Genomic DNA, 22257 nt, shown 5'->3' with positions numbered 1-22257 from the left:
AGAGAGGTGGAAATTCTAGGAAGGAATACAAAAGAAATGCTAAAGATCAAAAACACTGTTAACAGAAATGAAGAATGCCTTTGATGGGTCATCAGTAAACTGGAAATGGCTGAGGAAAGTCCATGACTGGCCTCTGAGCTTGAGGATATGATAATAGAAACTTCCAAAACTAAAAAGTAAAGAGAAAAAAGACTAAAAACAACAACTGTGGGACAACTACAAAAGGTGTAACATAAGTATAATGGGAATACCAGAAGGAAAAGAAAGAGATAAAGGAACAGAAGCATTATTTGAAGCATGAATGTCTGAGAATTTCGTCAAATTAATGTCAGACACCAAACTTGAGATCCAGGAAACTCAGAGAACACCAAGTAGGATATAAGCCAAGTAAAAAACAACAAAATGAAAAGCTACACCTAGGCATATCATATTCAAACTTCAGAAATCAAAACTAGGGGGAAAAAATCTTGAAAGAAGCCAGAGAAAAAAGCACCTTACCTATAAAGATAAGAATTCCAGCAGACTTCTCAGAAACAATGTGAGCAAGAAGAGAGTGGAGTGAAATATTTAAAATGTGGAGAGAAAAAAAACCCAACAACAGCCACCTAGCTAATGAAAGAAGACAAGAAAAGAAATAAAAGATATACAGATTGGGGAGGAAGAAATAAAACTGTTTTTGTTTGCAGATGACACAATTATCTGTGTAGAAAATCTGAAAGAATCAACAAAAAAATCTCCTGAAGCTAACAAGTGATTATAGAAAGTCTGTGAAATATATGGTCAATAAGCAAAAGTCAGCTAGTTTCCTATATTCCAGCAATGAACAAATGGAATTTGAAATTAAAAACACATTATCATTTATAGTCACACTCAGAAAAGTGAAATACTGAGGTACAAATCTAACAAAATACATACATATAATGTCTATATGAGGAAAACCACAGAACTCTAGTGAAAGGTATTTTTTTAAAAACACCTAAATGGAAAGATATTCCATGTTTATGGACAAGAAGACTCAATATTGTCAAGATTTCAGTTTTCTCAACTTAATCTATAGATTCAATGCAATCCCAATCAAAATCCCAGTAAGTTATTTTGTGGGCACTAATAAACTGATTCGAAAGTTATGTGGAGAAGTAAAAGGCCAAGAAGAGCCAACTCAATACTGAAGGGGAAGAACAAAGATGGAGAACTGCCACTACCCAACTTCACAACTTCCTGTAACACTATGGTAATCAAGACAGTGTGTACTTGGCTAAAGAACAGATAAATGGATCAGTGGAACAGAATGGTGAGCCCAGTAATAAACATAGTTAACTGATCTTTGACAAAGGAGCAAAGGCAATATAATGGAGCAAAGATGGTCTTCTGTATAAATGGTGCTAGAATACATCTACGTGCAAAAAAAAAGCAAACAAACAGACAAACAAAAAAATCTACACACAGACCTTACACCCGTCACAAAATTTAACTTGAAGTGGATCTTAGACCTGAATATAAAATGCAGAACTATAAAGCTCCTGAGAGATAAAGTAGGAGAAAACCTAGATGACTTTGGGGACGGCAATGACACTTTAGATACAACGCCAAAGGCATCATCCATGAAAGAAAAAAAAACTGATAAGCTGGAATTAATTAAAATAAAAAACCTTCTGCTCTGCAAAAGACAATGTCACAAGAAAGAAGACAAGAAACAGACTGGGAGAAAATATTTGCAAATGACACATCTGATAAAGGACTTATCTGAAGTATAGAAAAACTCTCAAAACTGAACAATAAGAAAACAAATAACCCACTTAAAAAATGGGCAAAACATTGGAACAGATACCTCATCAAAGAAGATACACAAATGGCAAGTAAGCATATGAAAAGATGCTCAATATCGTATGTCATTAGGGAATTGCAAATTAAAACAAAAATGAGACACTTTTTATAATGTCCAAAATCCAGAACAATAAAAACACTAAATGCTGGTGAGGATGTCGAGTAACAGGAACACTCATTCATTGCTGGTGGGAATGCAAAATGGTATAGCCACTTTAGAAGATGGTATGGCAGTTTCTTACAAAACTAAACATACTAATACCATGTGATCCAGCAATTGTGCTCCTTGGTATTTACCCAAATGAATTGAAAACTTGTGTCTACACAAAAACCTGTACATGGACATTTATAGGGCTTTATTTATAATGAACAAAACTTGGAAGCAACCAAGATGTCCTTCAATAGGTGAATGGAAAAATACACTGTGGTACATCCAGACAATGGGATATTACTCAGCACTAAAAAGAAATGAGCTATCAAGGCGTGAAAAGATATAGAGGAACCTTGAATGCATATTACTAAGTGAAAGAAGCCAATCTGAAAAGGCTACAAACTGTATGATTCCAACTACATGACATTCTGGATAAGGCAAAACTACAGAGACTGTCCAAAGATCTGTGGTTGACAGAGTTTGGGGGAGGTGGGAGGAGGAAGGAATAAATAGGGAGAGCACAAAAATGTTTAGGGCAGTTGAAACTGTACTATATGATCCTACAGTGGTAGATACTTGTTATTGTTATTATACAATTGTCCAAACCCATAGAATGTACACAACCAAGAGTGAATCCTAATGTAAACGTTGGACTTTAGGTGATAATAATGTATCCATATAGGTTCACTGATTGTAACAAATGTACCAATGTGGCTGTAGATAGTGGGGGCAGTTGTGCATGTATGGAAACGGGTATATGGGAATTCTCTGTACTCTCCACTCAATTTTGCTATAAACCTAAAACTGCTCTTTAAATGTAAACGTTATTAATTAAAAAATAAATCGTATCCAAGTTGAATGCATCATTCTCTCCCTGTCACCTTCCCAACTTCCTCTCCCTCCAGGATCCTCCTTTTCAGTGAATGGAATCATGATGTATCCAAATAACCCCCATTAGAAACCTAGGATTCAAACTTTACTTTGCGTCCTCTGTCTATTTCGTATCAAATCCTATACATGTTACCTCCTATCTCTAGAATCTATACCCTTCTTCCTCTCTCTAATGCCACTGCTACAATGTCCTCTACCCACCAGCCAGTTTTCCCTTGAACTGCCATTGGGCTAAGTGTTCTAAACAAGTACAGCTATTTTTATGAGTTTCTTGTTTTCTAATCTTCTATCAGACTTCTGTAAATGAGGTCCAATACTGACCATAAAATGTAAAACTTAGCTGTTTAGAACTTTCTTGATAACTTTTCTCATAACAAGGCTTTAATTAAATTAAAAACCAGGTGCATTACACAGGTAGAGAATGAGGAAAGAGATGGAATAATGGTTTATGGCTCCGGGACATCTTTTAATGTATTAATTGAATTTAAAAAATGAACGGGACACAAAGGTCGGTTAGACTTCCATGACATTCCTGTACTTAGAGCCTTCAATGTGTCCCCATTGCCTTCAGGACAATATCCAGGCTCCTAATCATGGCATACGAGGTTCTTATGACCTGGCCACTGTCTTCCTTCCAACTTCATCTGCCCCTCTCCTGTACTCATCCAGCTATTCAGGTCAAAGTTTTAGGAGTCATCCTTATGTATCTCTTCCCCTTCAGTCACTGTCCTCAGATTTTCTCCCCACCATTTGATCCACCAGCAACTTCTGTTGATTCTACATTAAAAATACATCTAATTCTATCTACTTTTCATTTCCACGCTTTCCACTCTAATCCAAATCACTGTCATTGACTGCTTTTCTTGTCTATAGAAGTTCCTTCCTAACTACTTTCTCTGCTTCTGATTTTGCTTTAAATTCTGTTTTCAACACAGCAAGAATGTACATAAAATATACATATCTTGAGATCATGTCATTTTTCTGTTCAAAACATTCAATGACTTCTCATCCACTTAGAATAAAATCCAAATTCCTGCCCAAGCTCTCTGTATTAGTTTCCTACTGCTGCTGTAACAAAATTACCACAAACTCAGTCGCTTACACAACAGAAATTTATTCTGTTGTCTTATTTTAGACCTTATTTAGACCTCCAGATTTACTTCTTATTTTAGAAGTAAATCTGGAGGTTACAGGTCTAAATCACTCACATGGAGCTAAAACTGAGGTGTTAACAGGGCTGGTTCCTTATAGAGGCTTGAGAGAGAACTCATTTCTTGTTTCTTCCAGCTTCTAGCGATGACTGGCATTCTTTGGCTTGTGGTCACATCACTCCAATCTCTGTTTCTGTTGTCACATAGCCTTCTCCTGCTGACCTCCTGTTTTCCTCTATAAGGACCCTGTGACTATATCAGGCCCACCTGGATAATTCAGAATAGTCTTCCCATCCTTGATTCAATCATATCTGCTACATCATTTTTACCATGTAAGATAACAAAGTCACAGGTTTTGGGAATTAGGACATGGACAGCTTTGAGAGGGAGAGGTGAGATATGATTCAGTCTGCCAAATTCCGTTCAAAAACCAAGAGAAAAACTGTTCATAAAATTCTGGATTGTTAAAAGCTGCTGCTAAGTAAGGGGAAGCATCACAGTAACAGAGTGTCAGTAATGTCTCAAAACAGGGTAGTTAGGGAAAGAGATGTGTAGGGAAAGAGATGCATCATAGGGTGCATTTGTGGTGGATATTAGTAGCCTGGGCAGGGATTGGTTACAATTTGTAAACTAAGTGACCCACTAGACCCTATGAATCTGTGCAGAGTTGCAGTTAAATCGATTTATTTGTGGTCTTATATTGTAACATATGAGCCTAAGCAAGATGGTGTTAAAAACAGTAAGAGCTTAAATGGTTTTGGTTACATATCATGGAATGGTACAGTAGATCATTTCAGTTTTTGCTTCATTTCTCAGTCCCCCTTCTTTTGGTCAATCTTCAGCCCAAGCTAGAAGAAAGACTATTATTTTTCTGGGGACGTGATCAATCCAGATCTGTAATGCTATTTGATAAGCTGCGATTATGTATTGAGTTTTTCATAGTAGTTATATCGACCTCTGTAAGTATCAGCTTTTCTTGTTCTTTTTGTTGGATGATCATTTGTAAGTCATCTAGTGTAGCAGTGGCCGTGCAGCAGGATTTAAGATCTGTATCTCTGAAGATCATGTATCTGGTAACTGCAATGAAGACAGACATTAAGACAAAAAGTATTAGAGTTTGCAGGGCATTTCAAAGCCATATGCTTAGATTTTGAAACCTGAACAACAAAAGCATGTGACATAATCTATATGGGTCTTCCTTACATAATCAAGTTTCTTCTTTCCTTTAATTTGGGTAGGGTTTATTCAGCCTTACCAGTGAATAAAGAATACGGGTCTTGGAAATGCCATGAGTAGAGGGCATTGGTGTCCATCAACTGTCTGAAACCTTGATCCAGAAGAGGGGGAACAAAATAGCTGAGAAGATGCAAAGCCAAGGGGATATGCGTACAAGAAGAACATGGCAACCAATGGGGTCTTGTTCCAGTTGTCTTGACTGGAAATAGCCTACTTCACACAGTCATCAGGTTGTTCCAAGGATCTAGGGCTAGCTGTCTATTCTCATGGGACATCTATGTCTAGATATTATCTAGATTCCTCAACATGTCTTTTAAAGCCCTTCATATTCTGATTATATCTCTGAGGTCATTTCTTAAGTCTTTGTATCTTCTTCACTTTTTTTGTGTGTGTGGCCACACTGGCCTTACTGTTCCACAAAAAAGCTAATCTTGTTCCTGTCTGAGAGCTATGGTACTCATTGTTCCCTTGATGCAAAATGATCTCCCCAATATTTGCACTGCTGACTCCCCCAATCCACTCAAGTTACATGCCGCCTTCTTGGAAAGGCTTTCCTTTGATATCCAATTTAAAGTAATCTCCTGTCATTTTTGATTCTTTTACCCTGCTTAATTTTTCTTCATAACACTCTTCACTCCCTGCATGTGTTTCATGTTTGTTTGTTATATCCCCACTTGAATATACATACCATTCAAGAAGGCAGAAAACTTTTGTATTTTGTTCACTGATGTGTTTTCAGGATCTAGAATGGAAGAACTAGGTATCATCTTTCTTTGTTCTTATAGTACTCTAGGCATACCTCATCATATTACTTAACACAGTTGACACTTGAACAAGGCAGGAGTTACCCGCCGCCACCCCCACCCTCGCTGCCAGTCAGACCTCTGCATCTGCAGATTCAACCAACTGGGGATCATGTAGCACTGTAGTATTATTTACTGAAAAAAATCCACGTATAAGTGGACTTGTGCATTTGAAGTCCATCTCGTTCAAGGGTCAATTATACATTGTGTTAATATTTTACCTAATCTATGTCTATATCCTGCGACTCTAGTAGAGTGCTTTGTCCATAGTAAATTCTGAGTAAATATTTGCTGAATGATTTTATTCATTGACAACTGTGTGTCAAGCATTGTACTAGTTCTTTACATGCATTATTTTAATCCTGACAAGAAATCTGTAAGATATGTGCTATTATCCCTGCTTTATATATGAGGAAACTGAATAACTTGCCCAGAAGTTTGAACCTTGGTGTGCCTAACTACAAATCTGGTGTTTCCCCCATTGCCTCAAATGAATTAATAAATCTCCTTCATTTTACTGTTACTTACTAGTCAAAATTTAATACCCTAATTTCATCATGAACATTAAAATCCTGATCTTTTAGTTCAGTGTTACATGTTCTGATACACTTTTATTTGATTCAGCCTCTTTAGATTACAGAGAAGAATGGACTCCAGGTATCTTAACAGCTCAGGTATACTATTTTTATTCTGCTTCATAACAGAGAAAGTTTTGATGATGATTCAGAGTCAAAGTTTGATTAGTTTTCCCTTTTAAGAGAAGGGCTGTATTTTACAGCTAGTCTACATGTCATCTTTCAAGGAGTATAAAAGGCCCAAATACATTGTAAGTCATATTGGAATTACAGAATTAATATACTTGAAAGAAAGGAGAATGTGGCAAGAGTGAGTTAAAGGTAGTAAAAGAGCCCCATACATGTGAGAGAACCTGGTGGTCACTCTGATTACTATCTTCTCCACATGCTAAGTGAAGCAGTGTATGTTAAAGGCTATATGGGCTTGGACAAAGTTTTAAGAAGCACATGAAGTATTGTCATGAGAAAGTCAGGCAGTGAGAGCCCAAGCTCTGAAGTCAGACAGGCCTGAGGTCTAACCCTTCCCCACCTAACAGCTGAGCAAATTTAAGCAAGTTACTTAACTTTTTGTAAGCCTCAATTTTTTCATCAGTAAAGTGGAGAGAAAAGAAGGTATTAGGAAGGGCAGCTTATGACTGTGGTAACTACAGCATCAAAATTTTGGAGGCAGAATTTAATAAGACAAGTAAAACCCAGCACAGGTGTTCCTGGTCATGCAGTTCTCTGGAGCAGGATTTCTCTAAGGATTATTTTGGGGCCCCAGGATTCTTCCATTTTGTGGTTTTGACTTCCTCTAGATTCTTTGAAATCTTCATTCAGCTGGTAGGTAAGAAAAGAAAGAGAATGGGAGCATGTGTGGGAGGTTTCAGAGGTTCTGTGGGCCAAAACTTAAATGGTTTTCGCTTCTGTCCACATTCTGTTGGACAGAAGTCAGTCACATGGCCATGACTAATTACAGAGGAGGATGGGAAATACAGTGTGTGTGTTCAGGAGAAAAGGAAGCAGACTTTGGGGGAACACAAAGCTGTCTCTGCTACTTTAGGTCATGATATTGTTTTAGGGTTTGAGTTATGCATGTAATGTGCTTAGCACAGGATAAGTAATCAACACAGTTACATGTAATTGTTGTTATCACAAGGATGTATGCTGAGAGCCTGAATAAGGGTCCCACAGTTGGAAGTGGAGTCCTTGCTTGGAAGTTCTAGCAAAACAGTAAAGCTACATTCAAAGAAAAAGTCCTTACCTTTTTGTAAGTTTATATAAGATTATAATCTTTAACTGACTTGGCAACATCAGGAAGCATAAACATAGAAAGGTGAGGGATGAAGGGGTTGCCAAGGTGTTCAGGTCGGCTTAGCTAACAGAATGTCAAAAGATTATAATTTAGATAGCCATAATGTCTAAGAAGAGTGGGAATAGGGAACTGGTAGACTCCTTGGATTTGGGAATGCTCTTATGTGAAATAATAAAGGGTAAAAATTCTGGTCAATCCTCTCTTCTGTATTCTTTTTTACCTCATTTTTTACTTTAAAATTACAAACAACATAAGGATTCTTCAGGTGCAGCATATTTTCTTCGCCCCACTTACTTTTCTCCTCTGTTGCCATTTAAAATGGTATAAGCACTCTGAGAGCAGAGGACATGTGTGTCTCACACATTACTATATTTTAGCAACTAGCAATGCCTTAGCATAGAGTATGTAGATAAGAAGTATTTATTAATTGAATTTAATTTATATGGTAGTTGCTTAAGTCTTGGCTAGAGAGTCTAGATAAAATAATGAAAGGATAATGAGTTTTAAAATCTTGTTTCTACCACTTGAGTATCCGTGGGATTCTGCGACTTTTTAAGACTTAATTTTTTTTTTAAGCAATAGAGAAAAATTAGATAAGAATTTAACTTCTAAGACTCTTTTTCTCACCTTGTATTAAGAGGAACAATACGTTTCAGAGTTATAGTAAGGAGAATTAAATGAGAAATTTTATGTAGTGTTCCTAGTACGTAGAAGGCATTCAAAAAACTGTTGTTCCCTCCCTTGGACCTCACACCTCTCTACAGTATACTTTTTAATTTGGGGAGCCTAGGAAATATTGTGTACTATTCAAGATTTTTTTCCTTTCTTCTGTTTTTGGTTCTGTTCATTAGTAATTAAAGCACATACACCTTCAGTTGGTGATCAAAGTTAAAAGCTGAGTAGTTCCCAAAGGACTGACAGGTTCACTGTTAGAATAGTAGGCAGCACCTAGAACAGTGCCTGACACACAGTACTTGTTCAGTGTATATTTTTTGAAAGAGTAAATGAATTGATAAAGTACTGAAACAGGATAATGCTCCAAGTCCATCTGCAGTCCACAATCCATAATTATTGTCCACAATCTGGCAATTATGCCGTAAGTGTAAAAAAATGGCCAGGTTTTATTAAATGAGAGGTTTGGAGTGGTGTTTCCAAATGGATGACTTCAAAATGTCTTCATTCATTCATTTAACCATAATACGACTGTGTGTCTACTGTGCATCAGCCACAATACTAGCAAGAAGATATCTGCCATCCCCCCATGCTAGTGCAAGAAAACAATTAAAATAATTAGATGGCAGAAGGATATACAAGATACCACATGAGTAACAAAAGGAAACTGCTGACTGCCTATGGTATGCAACAGCATGGCACATCCAAGCACGGCCAGTACTGCAATACTGGCTGGAGTGCATATGTGGGACTGGGAAGAGATGAGGCTCACTGAGCAATAGTTAGGTAGTGGCTACTGATCACGAAGGGCCTGTATGCCAGGCTGAGAGTCCAGAACTTTATTCTCTAGAGTAGTGATGAGGGTGCTACGAAAGGGTTTTGATGCAAAGTAAAGATAATCATATTTTGGGTTCAGAAAGACTCCTTCTGGAGTAGAGGGTTGAAGTATGAAAGAAAGAGACATCACTAAATAGTTGTTGGAATAGTCTACATAGGAAAGAGATCATAAAGCCTGGAACTAAGGCAATAGAAGTGGTGTTAGAGAGAATATGGTTTTGAGGGATGTAAGGAGATTAGGCTAGATGAGAAATAAGAGTGAAGGAGAGCTAGGAGTGAGTCATGGTTTTTCTGACTTGGACTTCTGGGCAGGTGGTAAGGCCATTAATAGAAGCAACGAATAAAGAAAAAGATCAGTATGGATTCAGGACGTCAAATGGGCAGACGAGAAGTTCAGTTTTGGCCACAGTGAGTCTGAAGCATCTCTGGGACTTCAGGGAAAGATATTTCTTGAATAGACCAAGAAAAGTGGAAGACACAGAAAACTTAAGCATGTAAGATAGGATATGTTAGTAATTTCTATCCTTAGGACACTTCCTTGTCATCTAAATTTCTTCATATCTTTCAGTTCCCAATTATACATAAATCTCTACAATGATCACTAATTGTTTACATATTTAGAAACTTCTAAAATATACCCTTGAAAAAAAATGCAGTGATATTTCTAATAGAAGCTAGTTTATTAGTAAGGTGAACATGTCCACAGTTATTTGACTAAGGTGGTTTGTAAGAACCTCTATGGTAAAAGTAACAGTGAAATACTTTCCTAGAATGTCATTCACAACAGTGCAAAAAATACAAGTTGCCTGCTGTGTGTTTAGGAATTCTTTAACATTTTCCCTGAGGATGAATGATTTAGCCATTGATAGCTAGATGCCATGCTCCTGTTGACCTCAGTGGGGGTTTACCAGTGCAGAGGCTCAGGCCAACTGGTAACTTAGTAAGTGGAACCCATAGAATAAAAGCAGGGATGGCTGACCTGTCTTGACAATTGGGTGACTCTCGCTGCCCAATGAACACGGGGCAGCAAACTGGGCACCACACCACAGATGGATTGCAGATGCACTGAAGGAAGTCATTAAGTTTTGAGAAATTTGGGGCAGGCTCGACAAAGATGAAGCCTGCTGGTTTAAGCACTTTATGTTCTTGGCAAAAGCATGGTGCTGCAGAATTTCACCAGCCACAGTGAAAAAACGCGGGGAAAGAGAACGGGGGGGAGACCACAAAATTCACGATGATGCATAAAATGTTAACTATCTATTAGCTTTGCATCTTTTGAGAGTCACCAGATTGAAGCACAGTATTTTGGACTCAGCTGGCAGATGGTGTACACAGACTTTCTGAGTATGTTAGCATTTCATTTGAAACTAGCAAGATTACATAGAACTATCACGGTAATTTAACATTCATGGAGATTTTAAAATTTATCTCTAAACCTGTGCTAAAAGTGAGGCCCTAATAACATTTTAAGACTTTGTTAATAAACCTGTATCATAGAACAGATTCACAGGATATAATAATTCCTCTAAAATGCCCACAGGACAGTGTCAGTGCCTTCTTTCCTTGAAAATCTGGTCTATGCAAGAGAAAAGAGGCCAAAGAGAACAAAGACTAAACCAGGGGAGATGGCAGGTAGTGATGTCTGGATTCTTTGAATGGGACTTCTCTATTTACCGCCTTCTCACTTCCTTCTATGGTCTGGACCTTTAATAATCACAGCAGTCAGCCTTGTAGGGTCAAGCTAATCTCTGTTGACATCACCCTACTACTTCCCTTTTCAAATTCCAGTGAAGCTATGTGTTTCCTGTCCTATTTGACACCCTAGAGAAAGAATACTGGCCCATTGGTGTCTAAATTTAGACTGGCAGCGATGGGTCGAGTTTTCAGAAAAAGAGATAAACAAAAACAGGTGACATCTCCAAGCCTCTCAAGAAAAGGGGGTTAAAACCCAACCCTTCTGGGGTAAGTAAGCCGCGGTTGGTTCAACAGTTCCACAGTAGGGAGAGTGTTCCTGGCAGGCTCCGAGAATGAACCGACAGAAGCATCTTGGTTTTCCTTAAAGCCAGAAAGATGACTTTAGGGGCATCCCTAAACACTTTCCTGATTCCTCTGGGAAAGCCCGGGGAGCTCTGACATCTCCTTCCTCAGTGGGAGCTGTGAGGGCAGCTGTACCTCCTCTTTGTCACGCCGTTGGTTTCAACCACAGGGACTAGGACCCCTTGGGGTGGGACAGCGGAGAAGCCGGACGTCCCTCCCCTCCCGTCCCCAGCCCGTCGGACTCGCCGCCCCTCCCCCACCCCGCCCCCCTTCTGTGACCCCCGCGATCCCAGCCTCGGGCGACCTGTTGGCAGGGAGCGTCACGTGACGCGGCGGGCCGCGCGTTCCCCCCCGGCCCGGGCCTCCTGTTGCGCCCGCCGGGCGGGTTCCATCACGTAACACGCGGGCGCCGCCCCGCTCTTCCCTTGCCGAGCGAGGGAGGGCGGGCGTCGAAGAGGAAAGAGAAGGGAAAAGGGGCGGGAGGAGAAGGAGGGGGCGGCACCCGAGTCACGTGACCCGGGGCAGCCCGGAAAGCTCCGAGGAGGAGCCTGGCGCCGCCATTTTCCTGCAGCTGCCTGTCCCTCTTACCCTGCCCGGCTCCAGCTGACCAGGGAAGGGGTGGGCTGAGCTGAGGCGGGGGCCGGGGAGTGCCCGACACCGTGCCTGACCCCGCGGGTGACAAGAGCCGGTTCTTTCCGGGCTGGGTGGCAGCGAGCGGCCCTGAGCCCCGCCCCAGGCCGGCAGGCGGAGAAGGAGCCGGTGGGGGTAGGGGGTGCGGCGGGGGGGGGTGGGGGTCCTCCGGCGCTTGGGGGTACCAGTCCCCGCCGGCTGCCGAGCGGAAGGGGTGGCGGAGGAGCCGCAGCGATGTCCGGCCAGAGCTTGACGGACCGAATCACCGCCGCCCAGCACAGTGTCACCGGCTCCGCCGTATCCAAGACAGTATGCAAGGCCACGACCCACGAGATCATGGGGCCCAAGAAAAAGCACCTGGACTGTGAGTGAAGCCGATCGCGGCCCCCGCGACCCGAATCCTTCCTCCCCTTCAGCTAGCTCTTCCCTCTCTGCGTCTTATCTGGCACGGCGGGTCCTGTGTTCGTCCGAGCTGTGTTCTTTTTGCTTCCATCACACCTGCCTTCACGGCTTCCGTTCCCTGTCTGAAAATCCCTGACAAGCCACTCCCCTCCAGGCTCCTAGGGGACCCTCGCTGCCCTGCCCGGTGCGCCGCGATACCCCATCACACCCGACCAACTTGCCTCTCCACCTAGCTCCTCACGTCCCGGCCTCTATCTACTGCAGCCTTCTGCTCTTTCATCCCATGCGTCCCGGGCTGCCTAGCCGCCCTCTCCTGAACGTCTCCCCGCTTGCTCCCGGTCTCACCGCCCTATTGTTTCCCCATTAGCGTTCTTCGGGTTTCCGCAAACGCCGGGTTCGGTGGACCGGGATCCCTGTTTCTCCTCTGCCCCTTCCCTTCCCAGGTTTCTCCTCCACCTTTCCTCCCCCGCTTGAGTTACCTTTCTTTGCCTCTGTAGTTTCAGTTAAGTTCCTTCATCTCATATTAAATATCGTACTCAATACCCGACTTTTACCCCAGACTACTTTTTTCGTGGGAGCGAAAGTAAAGCTTTCGTTGGTTTAGGGAAAGCTTTGTGGAACGTTGGGATTTTTAGTCGCCTCTAGTGGAATTTGATTGTATTTCCACGCTTTTGACGGAAGTAAGTTGTGAATGTCAGGCCCCCCGACCCCCGGCTTTTTTTCTCATAGGGATATGGAGAAAGGTTTGCTAATTTTGGTATCAGTTCCTAGAACTGTTAAACCTGGAGGTTTGAATTTAGAAGCTTGAGCGAAGCGTAGACTATTGGAATTCAAAATGGATTAATCAAACCTACAAATAAAATACATTTAAAAAAACTGGTGAAAAGATATTTGATGATGCTTGAGTTTGGACTCCGTTTTAATTTGTGCTGGTTGTCTTTGGGGGGACTAGCTTTTCTTACATGGCATATTACACCATTCACTAACTTATATACAATTCCTGGAGCTAACTCCTCCCAACTTTTTCCAAACCTGGAAGCCACCTGTAATAGTCTCCTTTTTCATTCCACTCCTTTACCTCAAGGTACAAAGCTCAGTGGATTACTCAAGCTTTGACTCAATGGAGCTTTGACCTGAAACTTTTCAGGGAAACAGAGGGACATAGGCATAGTAATAAATTCCTTTTTTAAATGGCTGTTGGACACATAGCCTGACTGACTTTCATCCTACATGAAAGTTACTTTGCTTTACTGTTTGAAGCAAGAGTGAGCATGTCCTGAAAGGGAATTCACTGATGGGAGTCCTGTTTTGATTTCTTCTTTGGATGTTGGCCGTAAGGTTTGCAGTTTTAAAAAAAAATGTACAAAATGTGAATTCTTCCAAGATACTTTGCTCATGAAGTACTGTTAGAACAAGTTATTGCTACAGACAAACCCATTATTCATTGTGACTTACTCCTTCCTTGTGGAAAAGTTTAAAAAAAACATCATTGCTGCTTGGTTCTTCTCTCAGATGTGCGGATCATACAGGCTGCTTATTAAATATCAATCCTTGACTGTTTAGAGAATACAGAATATATTTAAATGATGACACTTTAATAAATGGAAATTCTTTAAAATACATTAAGTGCTTTTTTGATTATCTGATATTTGGAGTAGACATTTCTACTGTTTACTTCTCTTCGGATGACTACTTGGCTTGCTCTACATAATCTATGGTTTGCCCTAACACTGTTAATTCTTTTGTGAGGTTGATTTTTGTTTGTTTTTGGTGTTGAGGGGTGAGTGAAGAGACTACTTGTGACTTTGTGAACTGTTATCCTCTTCTCTCAGTTTAAATGATAAATTATAGCAAGAATGAATAGCGCTTTTAAAAGTCCTTTTTAAAGGTTTTTGTCTTAGTTGCAGTTCTTCTAACACATTGTGGGAAAGGTCAGAAAATAGGCTAGGTACGTTTAGGAGAGTGGTACTTGATTGTGGTTTCTAAATGTTGGCCTTTTCTCTTGTAATGGAAGCTACTGGAGATACGAACTGGGATTAGGTTTGGTATGGATAATCTCACATTTGTAGTTCTTTTTATTTTCCACTGCTGTGTTTATGAATTCCCTATTCTTTAGAACTTGAATATTTCTGGTAATTTTAAAAAAAAATCTGTATAAATAAGGAGCCACTACTCTATTTCATTTAAATGAAGTTTTTTTAAATACAGTGATACCATTTTCGCTGTATTATTTAAAATATCCTTGTAACCAGTTCCATTAATGACATAAATTTAAGTTTGACCAATGGGTGGTTTTTCTAAACACCTTCTTCCCCCACACACTTTGACATACTTTGAGGAAATTGAAAAGGCTTTCACAAACAGTTCTGGTTCTTGACACCGTGAACTCTTAAGGCTTTAATGTAGAGATAATTTTTCCTCTTTTAGAAATTTTTCTTTCTAGTGAATGCTTAGTTCTGTTGCATCTTTTAATGTCTTAAAAAACTGTTGACTAATTAGTTGAGGCTAATGAAAATGATTTCATTTTTTAAATGTTAGTATTTAACAGAAAAATATGCTTAGTACTGTTTTTTTTTTTCCTATAAGCCTTTAGAGTGTAGAGGTGATTTCTGTGTACTTCACCAAGGTCTTTCCATATTAGGAAATGATTATTGTTAACCCATGAATTATTGCTTAATTCATACTACAGTGTATACTTGTTTAAGAAAGCTTTTGCTTTGCTTATAGGTGTCAGTAGATAATAATGTTAACTAGTGTCCCTAGTGTGAAAAGAGTTGTCAAACTTGAAACATATTTGTAAAAATAAACATGATTTGCATTTAAATCCAGATGTCTAATGGCCATAATAAAGATGGAAGAATAGCAGCCCTTGTATTTGAAGGACTTCAATTTGCCAGGCACTTAACCATTATCTAATGTAATCCTCTCTCATAGCTATGGGAGAGTAACGTCATATGCATAGAAAATAGTCTCTAACTCCATTTAAAGAGGTCAGAGAATGCTTAAAACATTAATAATTACAGTATAGACATAACTCAGTTTTAAAATTTATAAATTCTTAATTTAAAAACATTCTTACCTGATTTCACAACCTTTACTCTTGTTTTTTTGACAAGAATATTTTCCTTTTTTCTGTACTTGTTTAACTTACTGTCCTTGGGCATTTATGTTGTGACATGTTTCACTGAAATGTAATATGTTAATGTCTCTAATGTCTTCACTTTTTTATCCGCATTTTTCCCAGTTAATTTCCCGGGATACTTCATTCCACCCACCATCTGCCCTACATTCTGTACAACAAAATCAAAATCATGTTCTTATTAAGCATCCATTATAAGCATATTTCTAACGTGGATAGAGTGTGGGTATTTGTGTGTTGTGTACTGGATCTAGACTGCCTAATTTTAATTGTGGCAACATTTTTTTTTTAAGTAAGAATTTGTGAATGTTTTGAATATGTGGATGATGGAATTTGTATTTGGGTTAGTGATTTGTGTGACAATTGAAAATATATATAGAACACTGAAATGTACCTGAAATAATTATCTTTTTAAATGAATTATTGATTTTTTCAAATTGAAGTATAGTTGATTTACAGTGTTAATGTTTCTGGTGTACAACATAGTGATTCAGTTATACACATATATATTCTTTTTCAGATTCTTTTTATAATAGGTTATTACAAGCTTTTGAATATAGTTCCCTGTGCTAACAATAGGACCTTGTTTCTCTATTTTGTACGTAGTAGTTTGTATCTGCTACTCCCAGACTCCTAATTTATCCCTCCTCCCTTTCTCCTTTGGTAACCATTAGTTTATTTTTTTATGTCTGTGAGTCTCTGCTTTGTAAATAAGTTCATTTGTGTCATTTTTTTTGGTTCCACATGGAAGTGCTACCATGACATTTGTCTGACTTTCTTTACTTAGTATGATAATTTCTAGGTCCATCCATGGTGCTGCAAATGGCATTATTTCATTCTTTTTTATGGCTGAGTGGTATTCCATTGTGTGTGTGTATACACACCCTAATTTCTTCAGTCATCTGTTCATGGACATTTAGGCTGCTCGGTATCACTAATTATCAGAGAAACGCAAATCAAAACTACAGTGAGGTATCACCTCACACCAGTCAGAATGGCCATCAGTAAAAAGTGCACAACTGATAAATGCTGGAGAGGGTATGGATAAAAGGGAACCTCCTACACTGTTGGTGAGAATGTCATTTGGTGCAGCTGCTATGGAAAACAGTATGGACATTCCTTAAAAAACTAAAAATAGATTTACCGTATTATCCAGCAATCCTACTCCTGAACATATATCTGGAGGAAACTCCAATTTGAAAAGATGCATGCATCCCGATGCTCATAGCAGCACTTTTTACAAATTATTGATTTTTAACATCTTAGTTAATGCTATCCAATGAGTGCTTAGTTTGCATGTTGTCAAAAAGGGGCCTGGTAACTGGGATCTGATTTGCCAGAAGGTGCATGTGAGGAAGATAATAAGTAGAAGATCTGCCCCTAAATGGCTCTTGTTTAGAAATAGGTAACTGGGGCTTTACAAATGGGTCTTGTTTTAAAGAGACAATTATTTCATGGTTATGTATGGGCTTACTGTTCTTTCCCATAAGAATTAACCATACGGTTTGTATTTTCATTTGGTTATTTGACCTATTCTGTTGTGAAATACAAAAAATGGTAATTGAGTCATCAAAGTGATAATTATAAGATTTGACTTCTTATGTCAAATGCCAGTGGTATACAGTAGAACTCACAAATGTTAAGTTTTTTCCTCCTTGATATATTTAGTTATGTTTCTGAATAGGTTGTATTTTAAAAGAGAAACTGAAGAGAATTTGACATATAGCCATTTTGTTAACCACCTTATTTGTAATTAGCAAATCAATTCTAATATATCTTTATAAAATAATTAAGCTTCATTGGTGGACTTGTTATTTTAAGAAATACTATTTAGACGTTAGTCTTTTTTTTTATCCTTGTAGCAATGCTTCTGAATAATTTTCAAAGATGTCTTAGAATTTAATTTCTGCAGAAAAGTGAAACTTCGTTATGAAGTGACTTTTTCTCTCACTTGATTTGTAGAGCACTTGTATGAAATATTTAATTAGGTGTTTTAAAAATACATTGTTTAAAATAAGTCATTCAAATTAATCATCCGAATTGCTTTACTTTTTAAATAAAATTGTTTATCTTAACTCTGATTATTACTCAGAATATTTAATGTGAAAGTTCACTGTAATGCATAGAAAGTCTCTTCTGTTCTGTTTTCCTCAATTTCAAAGTGCTTAGTTGTGTTTAGTTCCATGATTTCACCCTTAAAATCAAAGAAGAAAAATAAACTTAAAGGCTTCTTGGCAAGAGGTTAGAGCCCTACCAAGAAGAAGTAGGGTTAGATTTTCAAAGTAAAGGCTTAATATTTGCTCTTCCTGTTCTTCTGGTGGTTGAAGTGGCATTTCCGTTACTTTGTGTTCCGTCTCAGTATGTTCCCAGTTAAATGGCTTTATATATTTCTCTAGAGAATTGAAATGTTTGGATTTGACCTTTTAGAGTTTTGTATATTCATTGTGTATATGGTCCTTTTCATGGAGACTAGTTTGTGGGCAGTTAGAATTTGCTAGTGATAGTCCTTTAAAAGAGAATTTTGATGAAATTAAACCTTTATAGTAAAAATTATTTTCAAAGTTGTAATTTGCCAGGTTATCAGAATATTAAGGATTTCTCAAATTACATTAGAATGTGGTGGCGATATTCACAGCTAGGTGTGTTCTTTGTGCTTGTGCCTGGATTGATTTTATAATTAACAAATATTTGTGCTTACTTTGTGCTGGGCATTCACATTACTGAACACTTTACATTTATTAACTTGTTTATTTCTTTCAACAACTTTGTGAGAGATTTTATTATCACCATTTTACTAAGAGGAAACTGAGGCACTGAGAAGTTTAGTAATTTGCCCAAGGTCTCATAACCAGGAAGAGGAGAACAGGTCTGTGCTTTCTTTTGGAGGGGAGGGGAGGGGAGGTAATTAGGTTTATTTATTTATTTGATTATTTTTAACAGAGGTACTGGGGATTGAACCTATGACCCTATGCTTGCTAAGCACTAAATAAACCATATTTATTGATTCATGGCAGTGTTTCTTAAAGTGTGGTTCTGGGACTCCTGGGAATCCCCAAGACCCTTTCAGCATGTTTGTGAGGTCAAAACTATTTTCGTATGCTAAGACATTATTTACCTTTTCCATTTTCATTCTTCTGTGATTGTACAGTGGAGTTTTCCACAGGCTATGTGATACTGCAACCAATTGAACGTAGTAGCAGATGTGAGAATCCAACTGTTTTCGGTTAAGCCAGATAGTAAAGAGTTTTTGCAAAAAATGTGAAACAATGCTACTGTTTTAAATTTTGACTTTGGAATTTTTTTTTAATGAAAATTGCCAGCATATGATGAGTTTTATTTTTAAATGAATTAATAATGTTTAAAATTTTCTCAGTTATAATTTCTAATGCAGTAAATATCACAGAGAAAAACTACATGAACAAAACTCTTTGGAGTCCTCCATTTTTAAGATTGTAAAGGTTCTGAAACTAGAAAAACACAACTCTAAGGAAGAGTTTATATTAAGAAGGGATAAAAGGGTACTCAAAAACTAGGCTTCAGTGGTCCTTTAAGTTCTCAGAGTAACTTTGGATTTGATTTATGGATAACAGTGACCCAATCATTGTAGAGCTTTAAGCAAGAGATGTGACATAATCCTTTGATTATGTCATATTGTTAAGTAAATTGGAAAGAATGTGCTGTATGTGACTTGGAAAGGAGACTGATTGGGGGCAAAAAGAGTTGATAATCTAATCTTTCCTAAAAGGCCTTGATAAAGTCCATCATTAACTGAGACTCAATCTATTTTTTCTCATTTTTTTTTCTTTTCATATATAAACTACTTTTCAGCAAAACAGATCAGGTACCAGTTGTGCCAATTTAAGTTCTTGATCCCCAAACTATTTAGCCACTTTTGCAAATACCATGTTTTGGACACAAAATATCTTCACCTCTCTTTCAGTATAGATCCATCCTTCCTTTTAAACATTATTTAAAATAACTTGCTTTTGTTAACATTCACATTTAAAGTAACGTCTTTCATAAAGACATTACGAATAACTTCTCCTGGTTCTATTATTCCAACTTTATCATCATTTAAAGTTTATAATTATTTTGGTTAAACAGTAGTTAGTGTCATGCTTTTATATATATTTTGGGTTCATGTGTGTTTTCTCTGTAGAATAGGAACTATTCTTTTCTGTACTGTTCTATATCTCATCTCCAAGTACCTAATCAGTGACTCTTTGGGTACCCAGTAAGTATTGAATGATTACACATAATCTTCCATCACAGCTCAGGCTATTCCATGAACATCGTATGGACACAGTGTAGAGGTCTATTCCAGTGAACATTTTGATAATGTTTTTATGGCCATTAAAAATGGTTAAAAATTATATGTAAAGTCAATCAGTAGCATTGATAAAAAAAATAACAAATTACTTTGTGTTTCATGGAACCTATGGAGCATTGAGGTTTAGTTTTGTTTAGATATTATGTGGTGTTTCCAAAGTATTGTTATAGCAAAGGAACAATAGTGTTTTGGTTACAGCTACTCAGTTTGAAAACTAATATATTAAAATGCATATTTTTGAGGATGTGTTCTTAAAAGTAGAAATTAATTTTCAGAATCAAACAAGAGACCAGAATTAGATTTGAAATATTTGTCAGAGCTGCTTCCTTATACAACTCCAGGAGGTGCAGATAACATTATAATCAATGTGCAGGGTGCCCTTAGAATATAAGTATACAGCAGCCTAACTTTAAATGTAAGAAAGGATAAAGTACACTTAATATGTAATGTCAAAATTAAAAAGAAAAGAAATGACTGTTTTAGAATGAAGCCTTATGAGTTATGAGGCAAGGGTTGTAGTGGTAGTGGGGATGGCCATGATGGTAGGACTGCTAAATCTAGATTATCAGTTGATGCCAGGGACTGATGGGAATTGCTGAAAGTTTTTTTCAAGTGCTTAGAATTCCATCTGTGATTTCTGAACCGGTGCTGGCATTTATAGTCATAAATTTGAAAGCCTCCTAGGGGCCCTGATTTTACTCAAGGGGCACTTCTTCCAAGTAATGGTGGAGGAAGCTAGACATGCTTCCCAAACTTCTTCCCTCACTAAAGATTATAGGTCTACTTTTTACAAGTGGCTTCATAGAGTATAGTCAGTTGCTGTATTTTAATGTACATATTTCTGCTGATTATAGGTCTCTTCATGTGCTTATAAGCTGTGAGAACAAGGGTCGTGTGTGTGTGTGTGTTTATGTTAAAATTTATATGTGCTGGTAATTGAATTGGTTATCTTGTAGAAGCTTGAGAAATACTAATGTAATGTATTTTAAATACATCTAATATGCAAAAATCTTACTGTAATTCAAGTATATGCCAAAAAGTGAATAGGGTGGTATTCACACTGGAGAGGATTTGCAGACCTTCTTGTTGTATTTGAAACAGTTGCTTGCAGAAATGATTCATGCATGATATTGACTGATAAGAAATACTTTAATTTAACTAATCCAAAGCTAATGTGCAAAAAGAAATTGTGAGGCAAAGTGATTTTTTTGTGTGCAATTTTTAAATTGAGATGTAGCTCACATAACATAAAATATCTTCACAGTGTTGTGTACAACCATCACCACTATCTAATTCTAGAACATTTTCTACCACTCCAAAAAGAAACCACCTCTCTGTTAGCAGTCACTCCCCAGTCTCTCCACCCCTCATTCCCTGGCAACCAGTAACATAATTTTCTGTCTATAGATTTTCCTATTCTGGACATTTTGTATGAATGGAATCATACAATATGTGGCCTTTCATGTCTGACTTCTTTTACTTAATGTAATATTTTCAAGGTTCATTTATGTTGTAGCATGTAACTACTTCATTCTATTTATTACCTAGTAATATTCCCTTGTATAGATATACCACATTTTGTTTATCCATTCATCCATTGATGGACATGTGTGTTGTTTACCCCTTTAAACCCACTAAGAATAATATTGCTATACATTTTCATATACAAGTGTTTGTATGAACATTTGTTATCACTTCTCTTGGGTATGTACCAAGGAGAATTGCCAGGTCTTGCGGGATTATGCATATAACTTTTTGAGGAATTACCAGACTGTTTTCCACAGCAGCTGCACCACTTTATATTCCCAACAGCAATGTATGAAGATTCCAATTTCTCCACATTCTTGCCAACACTTGTTTTCCTCGGGGTTTTTAAAATTTTATTATTCTAGTCATCCTAGTTAAACTGGTATATCATGATTTGGGTTAGCATTTCCCTAATGACTAATGATGTAGAGTATATTTTTAATGATGTTGAGCTTATTGAACATTTACATACTGAAACATTACATTTTGAAAAAAATGTCTTTTCAGTTATTTTGCCCATTTTAAATTTGGTTCTTTATATATTTGGAATGCTAGAAGAGTTTTTAACTTATTCTGAATACTAGATCCTTATATGATTTGCATGTGTTTTTTCCCATACTGTGTCTTATCTTTCCATTTTTTTAATGGTTCCCCCATCTTTTTTGTTTTTGTTTCTGTTTTTGTTTTGGAGGGCGGTAATCAGATTTATTTGTTTTAATGGAGGTACTTGGGATTGAACCTCGTACATGCCAAGCATG

General features: G+C 37.9%; 1 protein-coding gene and 1 long non-coding RNA gene across 12 annotated transcripts in view; one reads left to right on the top strand and one right to left on the bottom strand.

Moving 5' to 3' along the window:
* Window positions 1-4028: 4028 nt before the first annotated feature.
* Window positions 4029-11996, bottom strand: LOC135322685 (uncharacterized). Its single transcript, XR_010383444.1, has 3 exons — window positions 11776-11996; window positions 5942-5995; window positions 4029-5094 (listed from the first exon to the last, which is right to left on the bottom strand). It is a non-coding gene; the product is annotated as an uncharacterized LOC135322685 (long non-coding RNA).
* Window positions 11997-12057: 61 nt separating this feature from the next.
* PICALM (phosphatidylinositol binding clathrin assembly protein) overlaps window positions 12058-22257 on the top strand; it is a 94193-nt gene continuing 83993 nt past the window's right edge. For 5 of the 11 annotated variants that reach the window (XM_010990490.3, XM_010990482.3, XM_010990450.3 and 2 more), the window contains exon 1: window positions 12262-12465. In XM_010990490.3, coding sequence (XP_010988792.1) covers window positions 12336-12465 — 130 coding nt within the window. In that variant the 5' untranslated portion in view covers window positions 12262-12335. Of the gene's footprint in view, window positions 12466-22257 lie in introns of all 11 variants that reach the window. The other 6 variants (XM_031460494.2, XM_031460493.2, XM_010990498.3 and 3 more) reach the window with 5 other exon arrangements.

Source organism: Camelus dromedarius, chromosome 12 (assembly GCF_036321535.1).
Source record: "Camelus dromedarius isolate mCamDro1 chromosome 12, mCamDro1.pat, whole genome shotgun sequence".
NCBI classification, from domain to species: Eukaryota; Metazoa; Chordata; class Mammalia; order Artiodactyla; family Camelidae; genus Camelus; species Camelus dromedarius.
This window is presented reverse-complemented; position numbering and strand designations above follow the sequence as displayed.